At 41.3% G+C, this 21,517-nt stretch overlaps 1 protein-coding gene across 2 annotated transcripts in view; it reads right to left on the minus strand.

Moving 5' to 3' along the window:
* Positions 1-21,517, minus strand: part of ARFGEF3 (ARFGEF family member 3) — a 195,354-nt gene that overhangs the window by 82,425 nt on the left and 91,412 nt on the right. For both annotated transcript variants that reach the window (XM_068551232.1, XM_068551231.1), the window contains 4 exons: positions 15,727-15,831; positions 14,193-14,526; positions 2,902-3,014; positions 1,239-2,149 (listed from right to left, as the gene is read on the minus strand). In XM_068551232.1, the coding sequence (XP_068407333.1) occupies positions 1,239-2,149; positions 2,902-3,014; positions 14,193-14,526; positions 15,727-15,831 (1,463 nt within the window). The remainder of the gene's footprint in view (positions 1-1,238; positions 2,150-2,901; positions 3,015-14,192; positions 14,527-15,726; positions 15,832-21,517) is intronic.

Genomic DNA, 21,517 nt, shown 5'->3' on the forward strand with positions numbered 1-21,517 from the left:
ATCCACACCGGGAGGGTGACACACCCCAACTCTATGGGGACAGAAGCTCTTGCGCTCAGGACCCTCCCAGACCTCACCCTACGTATCTCTTCATCTGGCCGTTCATCTGTATCCTTTATCATATCCTTTTGTAAACTGGTAAATAAAAGTGAGTGTTTCCCTGAGTTCTGTGAGCTATTCTAGCAAATTAAGCAAACCTAAGGAGGGGGTCATGGGAACCTCTGATTTATAGCCAGTCTGTCAGAAGCACAGGTAACTTGTGTTACCTGGCCTTGCAGCTGGTGTCTGTAGTGGGGGTAGCAGGTAGGTAGCGTCAGAACTGAGTTAAATTGTAGGACACCCAGCTGGTGTCAGAGGCTTGCTTGTTGTTTTGGGGGAAAACTTCCACACATTTGATGACCAGAAGCATCAGAAGTACAGTGTTCTGTGCGACCCATAAAAGAGGGAAGAAACACAACAGGAAAGAACTGGGGTTTTCCCTACATAGAAAGGAAAAAGCTGGGTTCTCCCTTTATGAGTACCTTTCAAGAAAACAATCTTTAAATTAATTATTCCCTGTGTGAAATGCTGCTACCCTGTATTCTTTATCTCCTTCCTCCACCAAAATCCTAGGTGACGATCTTCTGCCCTTCAATAAAACTAGTATAACTCTTTGGTATACTTTGGCCAAGATGCCCACGGCACTCCTGTTTAAATTACGGTCTGGGTCACAGTGTTGACATTTGACAGACAGGAAGGGTCTGAGATTGGAGAATGTGATGTTGCCATAGTATACTGGAGTATCACACACACACCGTTTGAAGTTCAAGAACAGCCTGCATCTGCTCCAAGACCTCATTTGAAATAATTTACATGTCAATAAACCAAAAGTGCAGTGCTCTATGATTTGTAGACATCAAGGCGTAGAAGCGTAGGAAGAATTCAGTGTTTTGAGAATCACAGATTGTCATTTTGTTTCAGTCAGCAGCAGCTTTCTAGAATGCAGTTACCTCTTACCCTTTACTCTGCACCATACAACTTTATCAACCTCACAGTGTATTCCAGCCATCAACTGCTGTGCGCTTCAAACAAACCACCACCAGTAAGTTACGTTCCTTTGCTCTCTTTAAATATAAGAAACCCAAAGACTCATTAAGATGCTCTGAGCACTTCAAACTTCACGCACGCTGGTAACGGCCCCTTAAGCAAGATGTTCTGAATATTCTTGTTGACTATGTAGCAAAAAATGATTTACACACCTGAGCAGAAGGTGGAGGCAAAGTTCTGGAGGGCCGCGTCCACCTCTTCCACGCTGGGCAGGGCCAGGAGGCGCGGCAGGAGGCTCTCCAGGGATTGCACGAACAGCCGGGCGCTGTGCTGATCGGCTTCCTGGTTCTTCAGTAGCTTGAGAGACAGAGCCGCAGCCCGCAGGGACCTGTGGCCCAGGCAGTCCCGGGGGGTCTGCTCCTCGTCAACTAGAGAACAGTTGTCGGACCCGATGTCCGACACATCAGACCTCCCCGAGTCCTTTTCTGCTGCCATCGAGTACTGATCACAGGAATCAAATTCTGTCCGAGAGAGGTCTTGGTCGTCTACGCTGAAATTGCTCTCACTGTACCTGGATCCGTAGGACCTCATCCTGCAGTCAACGGACAGGAAGTTAGTTATATCGGGGTAGGCAACCATGTGGCTCCTCTGAACCACATCTGGCTGGTCCGCGGCTTCTGGTTCTGACACTTTACTCAGAGTCTCCTTGCCCTCCTGGATGGCTGGCGACTTGAGGCCATTCTTGTGGTTTTCGGGGTGGTCCTCGGGTGTGGTCTGACCCAACTCTCCTTCCAAAGTGGTTTGACCCGTGTCCGTGGTAACGCTAATGCTGATGTCAGGGCTCCGCTCGTTCCCCGACTCCCAGGGCGTGTGTTCCGAGGACAGGACTCGCCGCTGCCAGCGGAAGTCAGCCTCGTTGATCTCCATGGAGTCTCGGCTCGACTCGGCCCCGTCCTTCAGCTCCTCCAGGCGCAGAAGCAGCAGCTGGACCTGACTTTCGCTCAAGCCCTTGCCCTGGCTGAGCTCTTCTAAGGCCCCAAGCAAGGTGCAGACGCAGGACACGGCAGCATAGCAGGCTTCGATGCCACCCTTGATGCACGCCTCGGTCATGCCATCCATGATGCTGAAAGCGTTCAAAGGAGAAGACGGCGTCAATACACGAAACATAGAAAAATGCTCCAAAATGAGTAAGAATTGTTAGACTGGTGAACAGTCTAGTATTCAAAACAGATACTGTAATTTACATGAAATCTGGGCAAAAAAATAAAATGAACAATAAGTGAAACAAACATGCTAAGGCTGGAAAGTGGCCCACCTTGAAACACACTCTCAGTTGGCTGGTTTATTTGAGTACAAATAAAGATTGTGGATGGGAATTTATAATCTTCACAAGGACAGGCACAGAATCATCTCACTTTTGTATTATGTTCAGTTTTCCAAAGAGAAGACATTTATAATGGCTATGGGATAATATGGACCTTCCTCTATAAAAGAACTGTATTTCTGAAGAGATGCATGTGACTACAACTATTACAAATCAGATAAGATTCCATTTCCTAGAGGGGCTATATGTAAAGGAATCATATAGCTACAGTACTGTAAATCAAACAGTTTTTCCCTAAAATAACCCCTTGAAGAATTTTTGGACATTTCATTTGGTACACTTTTTTCTTGAAGTCAATACGAAAATATGGGAAGTTATATGATTCTAATAAATTGAGATGAGACTTCTCCTATGGCCTGCAGGTACATTATTAGTCTCATTTCATATAATATAGATTCAAACAATTTCAGGGATTTGGAAACAACGTTAAGAATATTCAGAGAAGCAGTCTTCACCAATCAATACAGACCCAAAATGAGAATGCATCTTACAGTTTGAGAAGATCCAGATGAGACTTTCTTTTTGAAATTGATCTTTTTTTGGATTCGGGTTCAGTGGAGCTGGGTCCTGCCAAATCACAGAGACGCTGAGGGCTCCCAAGTAGCTTTAAGAATAAGGAAAAAAGAATAACAGAAAAGTGAATATCATTAAAAAAAGCGAAAGAACCATGAGATCAAAATAAACATGTACATTCTCTATTGCATGATACAGTCTAAGGAGAAACACAACTATTTGGAATTCAAATCTTAATAAATCTGACCTAGGTGTTCTTGACTTGGAATGTACATTGGGTTCCTGGCTCCCCAGTTCAGGACTGGCTTAGACAAAGAGTATCCCCTGAGGGATTGTTTCAAAATTTTTTATAGCACAGAACCAAAAAGCACCTGCATCTATGTTCTTTAGTAAGACTGGCCTGTAATTTAACTTTCTGATCCTCTCCCTGTCTTATTTTGCTATCAAATTGGCTAGCTTCAAAAACTGGGTTGAGAAACCAGTTCCCTTTCTATTCCCTGGAAAAGTTCATGTATTATTAGAACTAACCCATTCTTCGAATGTTGGTATAACTTGTTTCTAAAGCTGTATGGGGCCACTAATTTTTTTTTCTTAATGGAAAGATTTTAACTACTGATTCAATTTCTTTAAAGATGATAGGACTACTTAGGTCCTCAATTTCTTTTTGAACCAATTTTTTAAAGGTTGTGTTATTTCCTAGGGATTTATCTATTTTACCTAAGTTTTCAAATTTACTGGCCTAAAGGTGCCTTACAAGATATCTTCCTTAATTTCTTTAATATTTGCAACATCTATGGTTATATGCTTTTTTTTTTTTTTTTTTTTTTTTTACCATTCTTACTTCTATTTATTTGTTTTTACCTATTCTAGAATTTTCAACTGCTTTTGCCAGGAGTTCTTCGATTTCCTTAGTCTTTTCAGAGTCCTGGTGTTTTTCACTTTATTAATTCACTATATTACATTTGTTTTTTATCACATCAGTACTTACTGCTTTTATGCTTATTTTTCCTCCTTTCTACTTTTTTGAATTTAATCTTCTCTTCCTTTCCAAACTACCTAAGTTGGAGAATTAGAACATTAACTTTAGGCTTTCTGTTTTTTGATGTAAGTCATCGAAACTATAAATATCCTTCTATGCACTGTTTTGGCTGTATCTCACAAGTCTTCATGTATAGAATTTTCATAATTTTTCAGTTCAAACTAATTTTTATTTCCATATGGTAGGCGTCTGTACAGAAAATTTCAATTTGAGACTAAGAAAGACTGATTAATTAAGTATATTGAAGCAGACATCCTACTGCTATGTCCATTATTTTCAAAGTGACTTACACTTGCAAGAAAATGTATATCAAGTAGAAAAAGTTACATGTTTTTCTCTTTCCATATTTCTTTCTTCTGCCAGAAATTGGGAACCTCTGCTCTCTTGGAGGCACAAAGATGAAGCTTCCACTTTTTTTCTTTGACATCAAAAAAGGAGTGATAATGCCAGAGGTCAAGGCAGTCTCTCTGTTTCTCTCCCCCTCTCTCCCTCTGCCTGCCTGCCAGGCCTGCAGCCAAGTGAAGTGGCTACGCCTCTGGGCCTCTAGCTGTCCCATCTCTTGTTAGAAGCACAAGTGCATTTCAGGGCCACAGGAGTGGGAAATCTCACTTTCTCTTGGGATCCCATTACATTCCCTAATCCAACTTTACCAGTAATAAATTAGATGACATATTTGAATTCTCACGTTAATCTTGTGTTTATTTCTCAGGTGCTTCAGAACCTGGAGCAAAAGGAGACTGAGTGGTCAGGCTTCTGAGTACTCTCAACAAATACTTAAAGAAAAGCAAGACATGTTTAACCTCAGCTTCTTCCGGTGGGAATGAGGAACGTGGTGTCAGGGGCTAGGGTGTCACAGGTCTGATAAAGACTAGGGCTTCCTTCTAAAGCCGAAACGTGGGAGAAAGAAAAGGAAGCAAGGTGTTCTTTTTGATGATGGAATGTTTTGGGGGGGAAAGTAGAAGCAAAAAAGAAAATGTACTTTGAAAAGCAAAATGTCCTGTATGCCTTTGATTAATAGGCACAGAACACACATGGCGGAGTGACAAATTAGAGAGAGAACAGGGAAATAACACACCAGGCGTTCAAACTCCAAAAGGGTAAACAAACATGCTGGGCGCCAGTGGTTTTCTCTGTGTGCATAAGCCCTGCACATCTTGGTTTCTAGGTTACCAACCTTCCCAAACTATTGGTATCGCCACAGTAAGTGGAGGCAATGCTTCTGAGAACAACGTGGCCCACGTGAGTCTGCCATGCTCCACGGGGCAGCACGGCCTGGACGTGCTCCCCTGGTGTCACTTCCAGCCTCGCCCTGCAAACTGACCTTGGGAAGCTAGCAAATCTATGAAAAGGGGAAACCACAACTAATTTCCTTGGCAGTACTGAAGAAGTTGTTATTGAAAGTACACTGAGAACTACACACCTTGTAGGCAAAGTATTTACTTGGCATTCGGCTATCAAGTGGCTCTACTGTGGGCAATAATCACTCCAGTGCCTGCCAACTCTGAGGGGGAAAGAAGGGGTGCTGCTGCTTCAAAACACCCTCTTGGCAGATATTCTGTCTTCAGGTTTCTCCGTCATTCAGTCAAAATGTACACTTATTCTCATTCAAGCACTGTAGTGTTAGGTACCGGGGGAAACACACAAAAACAATGTATACAAAACTATATTTAGGGAGACAAGAAGCTTGTTCCACATTGTACTGTGAAGCAGTCAGTGTGATGAGACATATAATCAATGGCTAAATGGTGGGATGGGATTTACAAAAGAGTGAAATCAATGGCCTGAGGAAGCAGAGCCATAAAGAAAGAGGATTTTAACAGAGAGGCAGCTGTAATTAGAACATCTGGGTTTATGTTTTAGTCATACTGCTCACAAGGACTCTGGGCAAGTAAACCTCTCCTCATGTAGCCTCAGTTTCCCCATCTGGAAAATGGGCATAATATTATATCCCTAAAGGAGTTTGTAAATAAGCTAATATGAAGAGCCAGCAGTGTCTGCCTAGCTTATTGTGATCAACCACGTAAATGGGTGAAGTGGAAGTGTGGCCAACGGGCATAGAACAGGGGGAGCTAGAATAGAAGCAGGAAAGTAGAAATTGAACAAAGCAGGGTCAGTTAGATGGAATGAGGGTCCATCCTGGGAAATGACGGGACATGAGAATGATGACAGATCTGGAAACAGGGCAGAGTATTTCAGACTTGATGGGAGAGGCAATAGGCACCATTAAAGAGTGGGAAATTAACAGTGGCGATTTACGAACATAAGTCCAGGAAAATAAAAGGAAGAAACAAAGACAGGCAGGAGACAAGGAAACCAGGTCGAATGGTGCACTGCTTCAGGCAGGAGGTGATGAGGACCAGCTGTTTTCAGCCTTTGCATGTTTTTCTCTTCCTCAGGGTAGCAATAAGTTTACCAGATATTTGTTTATCACTTTAGAGACTCACAAAGTACTTATACAAACTTTACTGCACTTTGAACTGGCAATCTTTGGAATACTGCCACTATGTACAGAAAATAAAATGGTAAGTTCACAGTTAAAGGATTTAGCTACTATAACCTAGCTGATAAGTGAAAGAGAGAGGATTCATACCTTGACTCAGACCCAGTTTCATTAAAGGGGTAGCTGAACAGTGCTAGGAAAGGAGTTGCCAGAATCATCTGCATTGTAATATGAAAATCAAGTCCAGTGAGAAGTGTGTGTAGGGAAGACCATAGGCTTAGGGTCAGATGGAGATCTGCACTCTTTCTCTTTCTTTTGACCCTGGGCAAATCATTTGACCCCTTGAAGTCTTCGTTTCTTTGTGGAAGGGTAAACTCCTTTTCCCTGGCTTCATGTTTCTATGTGCTGGAACCTCCAGTGGAATAAAATTCTGGGTATTCTCCCTTTCACTTCTTCCCCGTGGAGGGAGAGTGGCTGATCTGACTGGTGAATTTAGAAGAGATGAGCATGTGTGGTGGCCCCTGCCACTCTCCTCTTCCTGGAGATCCGCCTATTCAAAGAAAGCCCACCCCTGCTCCTCCAGGCTACAAGTTTCATAGGGGAGGGGCAGGTTCCTGGGGGAGGGCTGTCTGGGTGGTGCCAAAGTCATCCAGTCTCTTTGGGTTCCAAAGCTGTATTGTGTTCACCAACCTAGCAGTGATCAGATATCAAAACTGACCCTTTGATCTCATTGCCTGAAGCTCTGTTGGGGAAAAGTAGTGTTCGTCATTGGTATACCACCAGACAAAGTTATTCTGAATATTAAAGATAATGTATGTGAAATGCCTGGCATTAAGTAGGTAAGAAAAGATGGTCATTATTACTGTGGGCTCAGAGATTTTCTTAATCAGTAATTAAACCTGGATTGCTCCTTCATTTCTGGAAACGCTGGGCAAGAACTTTCTATTATTGATTAGAGTCAAATATCAGGAAAACAACATCAACAAGCAATTCAAATTAAGCTTTTTAGAAACTGGTGAGTAGCAAATATTGCTCAAGGGAATTTGGGGGATTTTTTTGGTGTTAGGTACCAAAAACCAGTGTGATTTGACCTTCATGAATAAGTTCACAGGTACAAAAATGTTGATCACTTTCCTCTTTGGTTGAGAAGAAAGCAGAGAAATCCTTGTTTGAAGTATCTTCAAAATAAATCCAATTCCTCCTCAAAACCATGAAGTAGCACACTGGGACAGCTATTTAGGCTGGATGACTTTTGCCTCATGATGTATGGGAGAAATAAGGCGTAAGAATAAATGGGGAACAGGATCCCTTTTAGCAATCAGAGATGGGTAAAGCTCTTTTTGGGATAATGTACAACCTGAGTATAAAATCATTTTGAAATCCAATTCTGGCAAAAGTGAATAAACATATACATCTGTGGGGGTTTCCGGAGTTTGGAGAAAAAGCTACAAAGATAAAGTACACCAGCAGCGGTATACTGATGCCCTATAATCAAAGTCTACATTTTTGTCAGCACTTAAAAAATTTACAAGAATCTATACACTGATTGGTTCAAGATGCCAGAGTAGAAGGACGTGCTCTCACACCCTCTTGCGACAACACTGGAATCACAACTAAATGCTGAACAATAATCGACAAGAAGACACTGGAACTCACCAAAAATGATACCCCACATCCAAAGACAAAGGAGAAGCCACAATGAGATGGCAGGAGGCGCGCAATCACAATAAAATCAAATCCCATAAATGCTGGGTGGGTGACTCACAAACTGGAGAACAATTATACCACAGAAGTCCACCCACTGGAGTGAAGGTTCTAAGCCCCACATAAGGCTTCCGAAGCTGGGGGTCTGGCAATGGGAGGAGGAACTCCTAGAGAATCAGACTTTGAAGGCTAGCAGGATTTGACTGCAGGACTTCGACAGGACTGGGAGAAACAGAGACTCCACTCTTGGAGGGCACACACAAAGTAGTCTGTGCATCGGGACCCGGGAGAAGGAGCAGTAACCCCATAGGAAACTGAACCAGACCTACCTGCTAGTGTTGGAGGGTCTCCTGCAGAGGCGGGGGGTGGCTGTGTCTCACCGTGAGGACAAGGACACTGGCAGCAGAAGTTCTGGGAAGTACTCCTTGGTGAGAGCCTTCCCAGAGTCCGCCATTAGCCCCACCAAAGAGCCCAGGTAGGCTCCAGTGTTCGGTTGCCTCAGGCCAAACAACCAACAGGGAGGGAACCCAGCCCCACCCATCAGCAGTCAAGCAGATTAAAGTTCTACTGAGCTCTGTCCACCAGAGCAACAGCCAGCTCTACCCACCACCAGTCCCTCCCATCAGGAAACTTGCACAAGCCTCTTAGATAGCCTCATCCACCAGAGGGCAGACAGCAGAAGCAAGAAGAACTACAATCCTGCAGCCTGTGGAACAAAAACCACATTCACAGAAAGACAGACAAAATGAAAAGGCACAGGGCTATGTACCATATGAAGGAACAAGATAAAACCCCAGAAAAACAACTAAATGAAATGGAGATAGGCAACCTTCCAGAAAAAGAATTCAGAATAATGATAGTGATGATGATCCAGGACCTCAGAAAAAGAATGGAGGCAAAGATCGAGAAGATGCAAACATGTTTCACAAAGACCTAGAAGAATTAAAGAACAAACAAACAGAGAAGAACAATACAATAACTGAAATGAAAACTACACTAGAAGGAATCAATAGCAGAATAACTGAGGCAGAAGAACGGATAAGTGACCTGGAAGACAGAATGGTGGAATTCACTGCTGCGGAACACATTAAAGAAAAAAGAATAAAAGAAATGAAGACAGCCTAAGAGACCTCTGGGACAACATTAAACGCAACAACATTCACATTATAGGGGTCCCAGAAGGAGAGGAGAGAGAGAAAGGACCCGAGAAAACATTTGAAGAGATTATAGTCAAAAACTTCCCTAACATGGGAAAGGAAATAGCCACCCAAGTCCAGGAAGTGCAGAGAGTCCCATACAGAATAAACCCAAGGAGAAACACACCGAGACACACAGTAATCAACTTGGCAAAAATTAAAGACAAAGAAAAATTATTGAAAGCAGCAAGGGAAAAACGATAAATAACATACAAGGGAAAGCCCATAAGGTTAACAGCTGATTTCTCAGCAGAAACTCTACAAGCCAGAAGGAAGAGGCATGATTTACTTAAAGTGATGAAAGGGAAGAACCTAGAACCAAGATTACTCTACCCGGCAAGGATCTCATTGGATCCTTGAGAGATCCTCAAGGATCTCTCATTCAATGGAGAAATCCAAAGCTTTACAGACAAGCAAAAGCTAAGAGAATTCAGCACCACCAAACCAGCCCTACACCAAATGCTAAAGGAACTTCGCTAAGTGGGAAACACAAGAGAAGAAAAGGACCTACAAAAACAAACCCAAAACAATTAGCAAAATGGTCACAGGAACATACACATGGATAATTACTGTAAACGTGAATGGATTAAATGCTCCAACCAAAAGACACAGGCTTGCTGAATGGATACAAAAACAAGACCCATATATATGCGGTCTACAAGAGACCCACCTCAGACCTAGGGACACATACAGACTGAAAGTGAGGGGATGGAAAAAGATATTCCATGCAAATGGAAATCAAAAGAAAGCTGGAGTAGCAATTCTCATATCAGATAAAAGAGACTTTAAAATAAAGAATGTTACAAGAGACAAGGAAGGACACTACATAACGATCAAGGGATCAATCCAAGAAGAAGATATAACAATTATAAATATATATGCACCCAACATAGGAGCACCTCAATACATAAGGCAACTCTGCTAACAGCTATAAAAGAGGAAATCGATGGTAACACAATAATAGTGGGGGACTTTAACACCTCACTTACACCAATGGACAGATCTTCCAGACAGAAAATTACTAAGGAAACACAAGCTTTAAATGACACAATAGACCAGATAGATTTAACTGATATTTATAGGACATTCCATCTAAAAACAGCAGATTACAATTTCTTCTCAAGTACACAAGGAACATTCTCCAGGATGGATCACATCTTGGGTCACAAATCAAGCCTCAGTAAATTTAAGAAAATTTAAATCATATCAGGCATCTTTTCTGACCACAACACTATGTCTTTTTCCACAGTGAAAAAAACGTAAAAAACACAAACACATGGAGGCTAAACAATACGTTGCTAAATAACCAAGAGATCACTGAAGAAATCAAAGAGGAAATCAAAAAACCCTAGAGACAACTGACAATGAAAACACGATGACCCAAAACCTATGGGATGCGCAAAAGCAGTTCTAAGAGGGAAGTTTATAGCTATACAAGCTTACCTCAAGAAACAAGAAAAATCTCAAATAAACAATCTAACGTTACACCTAAAGGAACTACAGAAAGAAGAACAAACAAAACCCAAAGTTGGGAGAAGGAAAGAAATCAGAAAGATCAGAGCAGAAATAAATGAAATAGAAACAAAGAAAACAATTGCAAATATCAATACAAATAAAAGCTGGTTCTTTGAGAAGATAAACAAAATTGATAAACCATTAGCCAGACTCATCAAGAAAAAGAGGGAGAGGACTCAAATCAATAAAATCAGAAATGAAAAAGGAGAAGTTACAACAGACACCGCAGAAATACAAAGCATCCTAAGAGACTACTACAAGCAACTCTATGCCAATAAAATGGACAACCTGGAAGAAATGGAAGAATTCTTAGAAAGGTATGACCTTCCAGGACTGAACCAGGAAGAAACAGAAAATATGAACAGACCAATCACAAGCATGAAATTGAAACTGTGATTAAAAATAGTCCAACAAACAAAAGTCCAGGACCAGATGGCTTCACAGGTGAATTCTATCAAACATTTAGAGAAGAGCTAACACCCATCCTTCTCAAACTCTTCCAAAAAACTGCAGAGGAAGGAACACCCCCAAACTCATTCTATGAGGCCACCATCACCCTGATACCAAAACCAGACAAAGACACTACAAAAAAAGAAAATTACAGACCAATATCACTGAGGAATATAGATGCAAAAATCCTCAACAGAGTACTGGCAAACAGAATCCAGCAACACATTAAAAGGATCATATACCATGATCAAGTGGGATTTATTCCAGGGATGCAAGGATTCTTTAATATACGCAAATCAATCAATGTGATACACCATATTAACAAATTGAAGAAGAAAAACCATATGATCATCTCAATAGATGCAGAAAAAGCTTTTGACAAAATTCAACACCCATTTATGATAAAAACTCTCCAGAGAGTGGGCGTAGAGTGAACCTACCTCAACATAATAAAGGCCATATACGACAAACCCACAGCAAACATCATTCTCAATGGTGAAAAACTGAAAGCATTTCCTCTAAGATCAGGAACAAGACAAGGATGTCCACTCTCACCACTATTATTCAACATAGTTTTGGAAGTCCTAGCCACAGCAATCAGAGAAGAAAAAGAAATAAAAGGAACACAAATTGGAAAAGAAGAAGTAAAACTGTCACTGTTTGCAGATGGCATGATACTATACATAGAGAATCCAAAAGATGCCACTAGAAAACTACTAGAGCTAATCAATGAATTTGGTAAAGTTGCAGGATACAAAATTAATGCACAGAAATCTCTTGCATTCCTATATACTAATGATGAAAAATCCAAAAGAGAAATTAAGGAAACACTCCCATTTACCATTGCAACAAAAAGAATAAAATACCTAGGAATAAACCTACCTAGGGAGACAAAAGACCTATATGCAGAAAACTATAAGACACTGATGAAAGAAATTAAAGATGATACCAACAGATGGAGAGATATACCATGTTCTTGGATTGGAAGAATGAATATTGTGAAAATGACTATACTGCCCAAAGCAATCTACAGATTCAATGCAATCCCTATCAAATTACCAAAGGCATTTGTTACAGAACTAGAACAAAAAATCCTAAAATTTGTATGGAGACACAAAAGACCCCAAATAGCCAAAGCAGTCTTAAGGGAAAAAAGCAGAGCTGGAGGAATCAGACTCCCTGACTTCAGACTATACTACAAAGCTACAGTAATGAAGACAATATGGTACTGGCACAAAAACAGAAATATAGATCAATGGAACAGGATAGAAAGCCCAGAGATAAACCCACGCACCTGTGGTCAACTAATCTATGACAAAGGAGGCAAGGATACACAATGGAGAAAAGACAGTCTCTTCAATAAGTGGTGCTGGGAAAACTGGACAGCTACATGTAAAAGATTGAAATTAGAACATTCCCTAACACCATACACAAAAATAAACTCAAAATGGATTAGAGACCTAAATGTAAGACCAGACACTATAACACTCTTAGAGGAAAACATAGGAAGATCACTCTTTGACATAAATCACAGCAAGATCTTTTTTGATCCACCTCCTAGAGTAATGGAAATAAAAGAAAAATAAACAAATGGGACCTAATGAAACTTCAAAGCTTTTGCACAGCAAAGGAAACCATAAACAAGACGAAAAGACAACCCTCAGAATGGGAGAAAATATTCGCAAATGAAGCAACGGACAAAGGATTAATCTCCAAAATATATAAACAGCTCATGCAGCTCAGTATTATAAAAACATACAACCCAATCCAAAAATGCACAGAAGACCTAAATAGACATTTCTCCAAAGAATACATACAGATGGCCAAGAAGCAGATGAAAAGCTGCTCAACATCACTAATTATTAGAGAAATGCAAATCAAAACTACAATGAGGTATCACCTCACACCAGTGGGAATGGGCATCATCAGAAAATCTACAAACAACAAATGCTGGAGAGGGTGTGGAGAAAAGGGAACCCTCTTGCACTGTTGGTGGGAATGTAAATTGATACAGCCACTATGGAGAACAGTAAGGAGGTTCCTTAAAAAACTAAAAATAGAACTACCATATGACCCAGCAACCCCACTACTGGGCATATACCCAGAGAAAACCATAATTCAAAAAGACACATGCACCCCAATGTTCATTGCAGCACTATTTACAATAGCCAGGTCATGGAAGCAACCTAAATGCCCATCAACAGATGAATGGATAAAGAAGATGTGGTAATAGATACAATGGAATATTACTCAGCCATAGAAAGGAACGAAATTGGGTCATTTGTAGAGACGTGGATGGAGCTAGAGACTGTCATACAGAGTGAAGTAAGTCAGAAAGAGAAAAACAAATATCGTATATTAACGCATATATGTGGAACCTAGAAAAATGGTACAGATGAACCGGTTTGCAGGGCAGAAATAGAGACACAGATGTAGAGAACAAATGTATGGACACCCAGGGGGGAAAGCGGCGGGGGGTGTGGGTGGTGGTGGGATGAATTGGGAGATTGGGATTGACATGTATACACTGATGTGTATAAAATGGATGACTAATAAGAACCTGCTGTATAAAAAAATAAATAAAATTTAAAAAAACCCAAAAAACAAATAATATATACATCTGCACAGACAGTACCTGAGGGAGCAAAATGAAAGCTCAGCCTGGGGTCCAGTCAGATGCATGTAGTTAAAATTATCACATGGCTTTGCTTCAGTGAGCACTTATCAACACCGCCTTATCCCAACTCCCAACACATGCACACACCGCCCCCAGTGCTAAAGATACCATTTGTTACTGGATACTGTACAGAAGCAATTAAGTTCCAGCAGGCGATTGACAAACATTTTCTAAGTACTTCCTTTGTGCAAGACACGGTGCTCAGCCCCTCTTGGCAGACCTGGTGGCATCCTTCACTGCCTCCCTACCTCTTTCATTATTTTGATGGCTTCCACCCGGTGCTGGGGTGGGGGATAAAGCAGCACGCGGTGATAGAGCGACTGCAGCACGGGCTTCATGGAGTCCACTGACCCCACCAGCCGGACCAGCTCAGCTGCGATGTAATAGATGGTCCGAGCCACGGGCCCACTGAGGGCTGGTGCGGTGGAGGAGCAGCCTGACCCCCGGCCGTGGTCAGAAACCCCTGGGGATGCAGAGTCCGATTCGATGCTGGTACTCGTGTTGCTGCTATGAGCAGAGGTGATGGTTTTGTCATGAATTGGATTCCCCAGGATCACGATGAGAGCAGGGCAAAGATTTTTCCTGAGAAGAGACGAGAAGAAAGAAAAGTTTCCCTACAAGCCGAATGATAAAATATGAATACTATCCGGAGGGTAAATACCAGGTGCCTTAAAAATGACACATAGGGCTTCCCTGGTGACGCGGTGGTTGAGAATCCGCCTGCCAATGCAGGGACGCGGGTTTGAGCCCTGGTCTGGGAGGATCCCACATGCCATGGAGCAACTGGGCCCGTGAGCCACAACTACTGAGCCTGCGCGTCTGGAGCCTGTGCTCCGCAACAAGAGAGGCCACGATGGTGAGAGGCCCGTGCACCGCGATGAAGAGTGGCCCCCGCTTGCCGCAACTGGAGAAAGCCCTCGCACAGAAACGAAGACCCAACACAGCCAAAAATAAAAATTAATTAATTAATTAATTAATTAAAAAAAATGACACATAAGAGTTGGGCTCTTTACTGCTCCTTCTTCTGGCTACCTTCTGCCCCAGCGTTCCCTGACTCTCCATCACTCCTGCAGATATCAACAGAATACTTTGCCTTATAATTCAAGCTGGGGTTAACTACATAAAATATCAAGAGAAGCATGAGAAATCATCTTATGTGAGGAAAATGGACTCAAAATGCTAACTGACTTAGTTATAAAGTTTCATTTTACTATAAATAACAAAGTTATTTATACTCCTCATTTGGGAAGTTAATTTAAAATTCTGACACATATCATATACATAGCATTCGACTTTCTCCCTGTCAATAAGCCCAGGAACCCAGAGCAACTAGCTGGCTGCCTGAGGGCCCTGTCACTTGTGTGAATCTCTATGATTAAGAGACTAGTATTTAGGTTGAGATGGAGAAAGTACCAGGGTGAGGCTGAGAATAAGGTCCAATTTTGGCGAAGGTGAATTGCCTCGCCTGTGCAACTCTCCGGTGCCTTTATATGATTTAGAACATAGGCTCTCATGATCCTATGACATAAACAAAATGCAAGAGCGCCTTGGGAGGCATAGTTTGTTACAATAATTATCACTTTCTCTCCCCTTTCTCTCTGTAGCTTCGTCTGGTGCATATAAGCAAAGCGATCTCCTTACTTTCCCTCTAATCCGTTTACACATAGATGAAATGACCGGTGAGGCATGGATGCCCTGGGAAGGGACCCACAGACCCAGCTAGAGGGAGCGAGCCCCGCAGGTCGGTGTGGAGCAGGGGTCAGCATCACGATGAGCACTCACCAGATGAGGTCCGTGAAGCCTCTGTGCAGCTGCATGGAGGAGGAGGAGCTGCTGAGCACGGACAGAACGCACTCCAGGTACAGAAGCTGCAGCTGCTGACCGTCACTGCAGAGGGACAGAACCAACATACAAATGCACACAAAGTAAAGGTAAAATTAAAGAGGTGACGTGTGGAAAACACTTGGGAAAATGTTAGGTATCATACATAGGGTGTTAATTTTTGGGTAGGGGGCGTTGGTAGTGTTATGGGTTGACTTGTGCCCCCCCCTTTCATATGCTGAGGTCCTAACCCCTGGCACCTCAGAAATGGTCTTATTTGGAGTTGGGACCTTACACAGGTAACCAAGTTAAAGTGAAGTTATATGGGTAGATCCTAATCCAATACGACTGGTGTCCTTATAAAACAGGGAAATTAGGACACAGAGATACACATGGAAGGAAGACAATGTGAAGAGACATGCAGAGAAGACGGTCGCCTACAAGCCAAAAAGTGAGGCCTCCCAGCCCTGAGAAGGAACCAACTCTGCTGACATCATGATCTCCAATCTCCAGCCTCCAGAAGCGCGAGACAATACATTTCTGTTGTTAAAGCCGCTCAGTTTGTGGTACTTTGTTATGGCGGCCCCAACAAACTAATACAGTTAGGATGATTTTTCTGTAATAAACTTTACTTTTTAGAACAGTTTTAGATTTACAGAAAAACTGAATATGGTATGGAAAGTGACCATATTTTACCCACCCCTGCACATTGTTTATCCGGGTAAAGATGTTATTAACATCTTACCATTAATGAACAAATTAACAGCTACCATTAATGAACAAATATTGATATATTGACTAAAGTCCAGTTTATTCCAGAAATATTAATTTTTAATGTTTAATTGTCTAAATATGTTTCATATGTTTTATTGTACCATGATATCTTTTAGATGATTAATGCTTTACTAACTTGCATTTGGCTTTTCTTCTTTATTTTTTTGAAAACAGCATGTTTTTTCAACAGACAAATTATTTTTCTCATAATTATTACTATGGGGTTCCTCAATAGAACCAGATTAAAAAAAAAACAGATAAATTGATGGGATGCACATTTTTATACCTGGATTAAGTTTTCTGCCTAATCCACCAGAAAGTATTAAAATCCAGGTGGGTGGTCTTTCTGACCAATCACTTGACTCATTATTAAGAAAAATAATTATTAAATGCCCTTATTGAAAAATGTCTCTATCTTTCAAACTGTCAGTCGAACGTCACAAAACTAAAATAACTATAAACAATAAAGAGTCTCAGTTTCTGAAATCACTGGAAATAAACCCAGAGAAAAGCTACAAGCAGTCAAGTTTCCTATGAGTACATATCAGCAAAGCGTGCTGCAGCAATATGGCAACCCAAAGGCATCAGACTTGGTGACAGAGAGAGCTCATTGCCAAGGAAACTGGCCTGGGAGTCTCCTTGGAGACTGAATGCAGCAGCTTTTCTGTGGGCTGCTGCAGTCTGGAAAAATGAGTACTCGTGGCCTGGCACGAGTCATGTCATTAGAGGAGCACCTTCCAGGCATGCCCCTCACTAGATACACACGTGTGTGTGCACCGTGTGTACATTTCATATTTGTCTGACTACAGACAGACGAATCTGTGAGATGCACAGGGCAGAAAGGAGCCTAGAAACTAGCCAACTCTTTCAACACACACTAGGGAACATCTGCCTACTTAGGAGGGCTGTGAGTCGCTTTGTCTGGCCTTTTGTTGGAACAGGTTGAGCATCTGCTGGTCTCACTCTCCGCTCGTCTCTGGACTTCCTCCCGGGCCCACGATCCACAGAGAACAACTCTCGTGGGTGGCCCAGTGGTCCGTGAAGGAGCAGCAGTGCAGCCCTGGCAGGGTTACTGTGACAGCAACCTGGCAGCACATCCTCCATTTCTGGAGTTCTTAAAATTTTGTTTCGCTTTGAACTATTTTGATTTTGCCTCCCTGAGAAACAGATTCAAATTTAGTTAGAAAAAGGAGGGAGGGAGTTAACTGCATAAAGAGTGGAATGGAATTAGAATACACAGTATGAAGGCTCAGCCTCGCCTCATTGATTCCAAGATGCCTCAGTATAGATTCCTCTCCGACATTCTGTACTGAGAAGAGAGGGAAGTGGGGAGAGGGTGGTGGGAAACCAACAGGCAGAGAATGAAAAAATATCTTTCTAATCCTAATTATCCTTCCAAAAATTCTTGGATTTAAACAGCATCATATAACTCAACTTGCCTAATATAGAGCTCTATTAATACCGCATCTCCGAGGCATGTGAGTTAACCTGTGTGCCTGAATGCATTTTCTGATTTCTCCTGAGAGACTGAACATATCATGAGTACATACCCCTACAGAGCTAAAGACCTGTGAGGTATATCGGCATTGATTTTGGGAATGGATGTTGGGTGGGAAGTAATGATCGCGGTGTGATTTCAGAGGAAGAACCTACTTAGAAGGTAGGAGAGGTGTCAAGTTTAGCCAATGCAAATAAAAGGAGTTAAAGTAGTAAAATCAGAAGAAACTATATAGATGTGAAAATTTAAGGAGAATTAACAGAACCACCAGAGCGAGAGCAGCCAAGGGCACGGTATTATCTGACCAGGGGGTGTTAAACGTCTCCCAGTGAAGCTGCACTAAGCCTGCTGCACCCCAGCTTCTGCAGTAATAGAACACCCATCTTAGGGCAATGGAACCATGATGGGAAAGGCCATAATCAAACAAGGAGAAGAGTCTCCAGAGGCAGAATTATGATAAGGAAATTGCTTTGAAAAAACAAGCAAGACTATGAGAATCCTATAAAAATCATTAAGCTCTATAACAATATGCCTAAAGCCATCTTTGATCCAACGTCCAATGAGAAATCCTAGAAAACCATATGCATGTCACATGAGTTATTTTTTTTTCCATTTACAGCCTATCCCTGAATCATATGGTTTAGAAACGTTTTCATTTGTTCAGTGACTGATAGAAATGTATGACCTTTAGCTTCTAATACACATATGTGAGCATTTGTAATGTATGTTTGTGCATTGTATTTTCCCAACAACCTTCAGTCAAATTTCTAATGTAAGAAACTCAGTGTTCCTAAATGTATCACAAACTAGAATTAGCACTGATAATTCTGAAAGCAGACAAGCTATTTTAGAGCTAATATTTATCAAATATTGATTATGTGCTGTGCAGTAAAAAAAAAAAAAAAAATTCCACTTATACCGGTACTTCCTAGAAGATATCGATATGAGTGTCTTTAATAATAATTATACAATAAGCGTAACTTTGGACTGTTTAAGGTAAGCCAAGTTATATGGTTGTCCTACAGGTAGGGGTCCCTGTAGGTGACATTAGAGCCATCCAGGTTTTAAAGAACCATGAACTGAATGAACCCCAGATGCCAGGCAGGTCCTTACTAGACTTTGCTAAAGGCTCTTTCTGGACCAATGAACAGTGGTATCATTTATAGACCTACAGACTTGTTCTAACTTCTCCTGATGGCTATTTTTAAATTATTAATGGCATAATTACCATGAACTATTATTAGCACTTTTGTAGCACTTAAAAATTTTAGATTTTTCCCTTAGCAAACTACTCAGAAAAAAAGGTTAATTTATTAGTTTTCCCTTGTCAGAACAGTAATGAACATAGCCTTTATGTTTTTCAAAATTTCGGTGGTCTTTGTTTTATTCCCCGACAAGGCTAAGACCTGAAGGGGTGGGCCAAGAAGAAGAATCCTTGACAGCTGGCAATAGCCAGCTTGCTAGTTGCTACCAGCCAGCTGTGTGTTCCCCTGGGGAACAGAAACAACTGCACAGAATGTTAACATCAGATGAGGACTCTCCACAATGATGATGTAACAAGATGAAAGCCAATCGACAATCACATCTGAACAGAAATTTTTTTAAAAATCTGTACAATTACAAAAATGACCAAATATTATCCTCCCCTGTAAGTGACTCCTCCTGCTTCTCCAGTGACAACTCTGGCTCCCATCTGGCCCTCTTGTCAGCTAGATGAAAACTAGGATGCTCAATGCTAGAATTGCCCCTTGCTTTCTGACAGTACCCAGTCCTTGAACAGAACCCCCCAATTCCTTTAATCCGCACCAAATTACCTAACTCAGGTTCAAATCCTATAACAATTCCTAACATCCACCCTTTTACTGGATGTCCTATCGTTCCCATAGTGTACAGGCTCCCCTACTGCAGCAAGTTAATAACCCTAATTCTGTTAACCTCAGGTGTTCCTGGTGATCTTGGGTTGGTGGGCACTGACAGTCTTTTAGGTTAATTTTCTCATTCAATCCTTACAAAAACCCTAACATATTTTATATTACTAATATTATATATATTACTATATTATAATGATCATAATGCAAATTAAAAATATTTTGAATAATCATCAAGCATATCAATATTAAAGTTATATTATGAATATAACATTATAATGTTATTTTATTATAAATATTATTATAATATATATTATTAATATAAAATAATGTAACGTGATAATAATAATTAATTATAGGATCAATAAGCTTAGGGTGGTTGAGCTCTTTGCCCAAAGTCAAGAGCTAGTAAGTGGCCTAACAGGGGTTTTAACCCAGGTAATCCAACAAAGATAATGCAGTTGAGCCAATAGTAATTAAACTATGATTGTCTCTCAGGAGAGAACAAGCCAATGAGAAACATTTTCCAGCTCTGATCTAACAGCTGGCTCTGCCAAGATGGAGAGGAACTGGGCAGGGGTGATGAGAAGTTAGCACTGGAAGAGATCTAAACCCCGGGTATGGATGGGTAGAGTGAATATATAACCTATCCCAGCCTAGACACTGTTGAGAGTAAAGGAGGGTGATTGTAATCATACACAACAGGCATAACCTGGGACTGTCCCAAGGAAATCAGGTAGCATGGGGTCCCTAGAGATGGGGTCACCGTAGCTGGTGTTAGAGACTGCAGGTTAGGATGATCATCTGAACCCCAGCCCTACTGCTCCAACTCTCCATGGTCAGGAAGGCGGGACCTGAGTGGGGCACGGGAGCAGCCAGGTACATTCCATGTACATTGCCCCCGAGGGAAAAATAATGCCCATACCTGCAGCCTGCCTAGGGTCCTGGGGTGGGAGAAACTTGAGGGTGGGGTGTGGAAGAAGTTAAGTGCTATTTTGTTTTGGTTTGTACTACCTATGTATTAAATAAGTCTCTTCATTTATTTTTTTTTTCTTCTTCATTTTTTAAGTGCCTGATATAAATTGAGCTTAATTTGGTCAAAATATGCAGGTGACCTGGAGGAATGATAGATAAATTGAAGTAGAGACTATTGGGCAACAACTTTTAAGAGTAGTTTTAAGCCTAGCTTAAAAATAATCCTGAGTTTATGAAGAAACAAAAACAACAACAAATTTCTGCAATGTTTCCAGCAAAGTGAGAGAGCTCATTCATGTCTGCAACTGGACTGTTTCTCGCAGCTCATTACCATATATAAAATTCTACAAGCAAAAGTTTTCTGAATTATCAATTACTCTAGTTACCAGTAAACAATAGTTTAATGTGTCTTTCCCAACTCAGAGGGCACTTCAGAATCCTACCATGTTGTAGAATGTTGCAGTTAATTATAATATGTAGCTGTTAGAGACTTTCAGCTCACCTTGGCAGGTCTGGCCTTTTTATGATTTGGCTTTACTACAGATGCAGAAGTTATCAACTTACTGCATGGAGAGTTGGAGCAGTGGACATCACAAATGAACTAATATCACTGATTAAACTGTCATGCAAATAAATG

Source organism: Eschrichtius robustus, chromosome 9, assembly GCF_028021215.1.
Source record: "Eschrichtius robustus isolate mEscRob2 chromosome 9, mEscRob2.pri, whole genome shotgun sequence".
Classification (NCBI taxonomy): Eukaryota; Metazoa; Chordata; class Mammalia; order Artiodactyla; family Eschrichtiidae; genus Eschrichtius; species Eschrichtius robustus.